This window comes from Echinops telfairi, unplaced genomic scaffold (genome assembly GCF_000313985.2).
Source record: "Echinops telfairi isolate 266 unplaced genomic scaffold, ASM31398v2 ScPeMD7_2;HRSCAF=8, whole genome shotgun sequence".
In the NCBI taxonomy this organism is placed as follows: Eukaryota; Metazoa; Chordata; class Mammalia; order Afrosoricida; family Tenrecidae; genus Echinops; species Echinops telfairi.
The window spans coordinates 70,494,244-70,499,683 of NW_022103898.1; the positions used below are offsets into that span (position 1 = coordinate 70,494,244).

The 5,440-nt window shown below is 44.5% G+C and overlaps 1 protein-coding gene across 1 annotated transcript in view; it reads left to right on the forward strand.

The window, feature by feature from the left end:
- Nucleotides 1–5,202, forward strand: part of PPM1H (protein phosphatase, Mg2+/Mn2+ dependent 1H) — a gene marked incomplete at its 5' end in the record, with an annotated part of 349,303 nt that extends 344,101 nt beyond the window's left edge. The window contains one exon of the mRNA XM_004700807.2: nt 5,016–5,202. Within this exon, the coding sequence (XP_004700864.1) occupies nt 5,016–5,163 (148 nt within the window). The remainder of the gene's footprint in view (nt 1–5,015) is intronic.
- Between the last annotated feature and the right edge of the window lie 238 nt (nt 5,203–5,440).

Genomic DNA, 5,440 nt, shown 5'->3' on the forward strand with positions numbered 1-5,440 from the left:
AGGCAGAGCGCTCCATCAGTAACTTCTCTGAAGAGGCCACATCCAACTTCCAAACTCACCATGAGTGCAATAGTGTTGTCCCCGTTACACCCCTCAAAAAGCATGAACGTACTTTACTAGCCCAGGTTGAGATCAACTGTAAAATATGCAAATAGACTCATAAGGGGAGAAGAGTAGAATATTTAAAATAACATAATAGAAGTTCATAGCGAAAAATGTCATTGAGATAAAACAACTCCCTGAATGTATACAGTAGTAAACTACTGAGAAAAGAAATCAGTGAACTGAAAGAAAACGAGAAAGAAAATGAATCTGGAAAACAAAACGGGAAAAAATCTAACATGTTTCAAATAAAAAAATTGGACAGGCAATATTTTAAAAGTTCATAGCTGAGAATTTTCAACAATTAAAGAAACGATTTCTCAATTTAAGGAGCAAGACCAAATCCCAAACAAGACGAATAGAAAGGAATCTTCGTTATGTCTTAGTGGAATATCATCATCAACAACAAAGCAGTCACAACAAAAATCTAAAAGGCCACCAGTGAGAAGAGACATTCACTTACAAAGGAATGATTGAAGGCATATTTCTCAACAATAGCAGAAGCCAAAAGTCAAAAGATGATAACCCGAAACTGTAAGGGGAAAAGCAGCATTCTAAATTTCACTACCCAGTAAAACTATCATTCAAGACAAAATGAAAGGTATTTTTGTAGTACAAAAACTGGGTGAATTTGACCTTCCTAGACGACTAAAGTCACAATCCAAACAACTTGCCACTGGTACAACAGTGGATACATGGGCCAAGGGAACAGAATTGAGAGGCCAGAAGCAAATCTGTCCATGTACGTCTAGACAGCTGCTCTTTCACCAAGGACTGAGCACATGAATTAGGCATGAGGTGGCCTCTATCATATGGTGCTAGCAAAACTGGATGAGCATTTGCAGACGAATGAAACAAGATCCATATCTCATATCATATATGAAAATGAACTCAAGGTGAATAAAACAACCTAGATGTAAAGCTTACAATTATGAAGTGAGCAAATAGAGGCCCTAATACATGGTACAAACCCTACTGACCGTAAAGAAACACCGGCAGATCTGTGAGGGCACAGTAACACTAAGGAGGAGCACACACCTTAGAATAAGTAACCATTTGAGATCAAAAGGCCACCAGTTACCCAGCATAAAATGATGAGGGAACTTTGGAAGAATGGGAAGAGGAAACATGGAGAAGTGGAATCAGCGACTTCCATTGAAGGGATTGAAAGCAGTGAGATGAAACATAATGTGTACGAATTGTTGGCTGTAAAACTGACGATCCGCTCGGTAAACTTTCATCCAATTGAAAATACAAAGTTAAAACTCATAACCCACTCAACGTCACAGGCATGGAGTCAGTTCTGACTCACAGGGTCACTAACAGGTCCCCATGAAAATTAACAAGCTCAGGAAAGCACTTTACAACTTTCACAAGTACAACTTCCAAGAATAAAAAAATATATACTGTAGAAGTGCATATGTACAAAACTATAATAAGTTATGAATTATGAAAGGTTCATGAGGGAGGGGGGAGGGGAAAAATGAGCAACCGATATTAAGGGCTAAAGTGGAAGGCAAATGTTTTGAGAATGATGAGGGCAACAAATGTGCATATGTGCTTGACACAATGGATGGATGTATGGATTATGATAAAAATTGTATGATCCCCCAATAAAATAATTTTTAAAAAATAAGTGCATATGTAAACCAAAACCAAACTAACTGCCACCAAGTCTATTTCGATGTACAGAGTAGAACTGTTCTGTAGGCTTTCTGAGACTATAAATCTTTACAAGGACTAACAGGCTTATCTTTTTCCTGTGAACCAGTTGGTGGGTTTGAGTTGCCAACCTTGCTTAACCCACTGCAACACCACAACTCAAATTCTTACATATGTTGTTATCAGGTGTCTTCAAGTCAGTGCCAACTCACAGTGACCCTATCTATGTAGGACACAAAGAAACACCATCTTGTTCCCCACCATCCAGACCGCTGTGTGATTGTAGCCGTGTGTCAGCCCAGCTTGTTGAGGGTCTTTCAGCCGCCCTCCACTCTTCTCAGTCTGATTGCCCTTTTCAGGCATATAGTAAAGTGATAGCATGCCTATAGCACATGAGACAAAGTGTGGCCATCCTGATGGATGAAGTTACTCTGTATATTGAGATAGCCAGACCTGAAAAGCTAAGGTCCAAACCCTGGCCAATTATCAGGATAATAAATGTCACCCTGATTTTGCTGGTGGCATTTCTCTACTTGGCTATATCTCAACTATATAGCTTAATATAAAGCCTATAAATACAGTCTATGAGCCTCAGTCCATGGATTGTGACATTTGTATTGGCTCTGTGGAAGCCATTCTGTTTAGTTCCTGATTTCATCGGGCAGGCTCCTCCCACAGCTCTAACTAGTTACTCTTTCCTGGGAGGTCCAAGGGGAACGTGTCAAGATTCCTGCCTCCAAGCTGCTAATTCTCTTGGTGAAGATACCACTCAACCTCCAGAAAGAAAGGGTGTTTGTTTTGTATTGACTAAATTATCCTCCCCGGAGCCACCTACAGTGTACACGCTTCATTTCTCTCGGCTACCCAGCCTATACCAGTCAACTGTCGTCTCAGAGATTCTGGGGCTTGAAAGCATGACACTTCTGAGATCAGTGGCTAAAGCCCAAGTCCTTAAATACTGTCACTTTTCATCATGAGAGATGAGACTCCAGAAGGGGGCTAATGGAAGAAATGGAAAGGCTTGTGGTGTTCTAAATTCTATAACTCCGAGCTCTGCAAAGCAAGGCTGAGACGTGCCAAGTCGGGAAAGGTCATGGGCAGTATCAGGTAGGTCTCTTGTAAAAAGTCCACAGGCTGGCGTCCAAGAGGCCTCATAGAGTGACATTTATTATCCTGGTGATTACCCAGAGCCTGTTTCTGACCGTCTCAGTTTCAGAAACGGGTTTAGCCAACACAACAAGAATCATCCATTATCAGGGCTGACTTCACCTTAGCTGAGCTCACCAGCTTGGTTTGAACACCAGCGTTCCACTGGCATTTTGTGTAGCGACGCCTGGCTGACTGCTGGTCTCAAGTACAGATGGCGAGCTCATACTTTCCCCGTGGCCGTCGTGGTCAAGGAAGCAGATCTTAATCAGAAAGTTATTTGGTGACCATGAAATCAGAATAAAGATAGAGCATCTGGGGTCTTAAAGGCTTGAAGATAAACAAGCGGCCATCTAGCTCAGAAGCAACAAAGCCCATATGGAAGAAGCACACCAGTCTGGGTGATCATGAGGTGTCGATGGGCATCACAGAACAAAAAATCATTGTGAATGGGGGGCAGTGCAGAGTAGAGACCCAACCCATCTGCAGGCAACTGGACATCCCCTTACAGAAGGGTTGCGGGGAGGAGACGAGCCAGTCAGGGGGCAGTGTAGCAACGATAAAGAATACAACTTTCCTCTAGTTCTTTAATGCTTCCTCCCCCGACTATCATGATCCCAATTCTACCTTACAAAGCCGGCTAGACCAGAGGATGTACTCTGGTACAGAGGGACTGGAAACACAGGGAATCCAGGAGAGATGAACCCCTCAAGACCAATGGTGAGAGTGGTGATACCTGGAGGTGGAGGGAAGGTAGGGTAGAAAGGGGGAACCAATCACAAAGATCTACATATAACCTCCTCCTTTGGGGATGGACAACAGAAAAGTGGATGAAGGGAGACGTCGGACAGTGTAAGACATGACAAGATAATATAATGTTTTGAGAATGATGATGGCAACAAATGTACAAATGTGCTGGATGGATGGATGTAACAAGAGTTGTACGAGCCCCCGATAAAATGGTTTTTTTAAAAAAGAAATCAGAATAAAGATCAATCATATGCTTAAGGATATAAGCTAAGAGTACACTTTATATCAAAGATGGCTCTGCTACTGGAACTGAATGTCTGAGAACTCCCTGTGCCCTACTCAGGATGTGGATAGGCATTGGTCAGTATTTTGCCTCATTTTTTTATGGATCAAGGCTAACTCAGGCCTCACCAAGCCAAAACTGCCTCTAGAATTAGCATCTTTTCCTAGATGCTGATACTTTCCATCAGGTCATAATCTGGTCTGGGAGGGTGGGAGACCTTTTTCTATAAATCGACCTTTAAGTCTCAAGGAGCTGTCTTCTGGTCAGGTGGGTGGACGATCCCTCACTGACCTTGCATTGGTCACGGGAAGAGGATGGCACTGGGGGGCGGGGTCGGGGGACACAGCTCACACATGCTGCCTTCTCATTGACCGTGTTAACATTGTTCTTTAAATCAACTCACCTTTTAAAAACAAATTTACTTTAAGAAGAGAGTTGTGTGTCCCTCTCTAGTGTGTCTTGCTGTGGTGGCTGGGTCTCCATTCTGCACTCCCCCTCATTCACAATGATATGATTTTCTGATGCCCATCGACACCTCATGTTGCTGGGAGGCTGGAAGCTGTGCCGCCGGCACATCCATTACCAGCCAGTCACTGAAGGGAGATAGGTGTCATTGGAGCCCCCGGGCCAAGAAAGACTAGGATGAAAGGGCTGGCATTCTACTTGGAGAGATCAGCCAATTCAAAACACTGGGTCATCGCAGAATATTATCTAACTCACTTCCTCTGAGTGCACCATGAGGAGGAGCCATTCATTCACTAGAAGCGGACAGTCATGGTGGTTGGTGAAGTAGAGGGCTGAAGAGGGTCCTAAGACTCACTCATCGACAAAATAAAGAACCTCAAGAGGGCTGAGAAGCAGAATAACTGAGGTTATTTAATATATTTCGTGCCTTATCTCTTTACCAGCTGAAAAAATCATCTCACATGAGGCATCCACAGTTTAGGAAAATGCTGGTGCAGGCATCTTGTGGCTTGCAGGGTATTTGGAAGCTGTCGGCACAGCTGTAACAGCGGCCCATACTCTCCCCGGTCCAGTCGCTGACTGTCTCATTCTGCTTCTCCCTGCGCAGGTACACACTGGCAGCTCAGGACCTGGTGATGCGGGCCCGGGGCGTCCTGAAGGACAGAGGATGGCGAATATCTAACGACCGACTGGGCTCTGGGGACGACATTTCTGTATATGTCATTCCTTTAATACACGGAAACAAACTGTCATGAGAACGGCCCAGGGGGTTGGGCGGACTGAGGGGAAGAAAGTTGGGGTGCCTCTTGTGGGGCGGGGTTGGGAGGTGCCGGGCAGAGTCCTAGGTGATGCCATCCCTTCCCAGCCAGACTGGCGGGGCGGGGAGGTAGCTGCCAGAGGCCTCTGGGTATGCCTCCAGATGACCCTTGAGGTTCAGTGTCCTCTTTCCTCACACATCTGGATACTCAGCAAGAGCAAAACACAAAGGCTGCTACTGTGTGTTGTGTTTCTGTTGGTTCCTTCCAGAGGCCT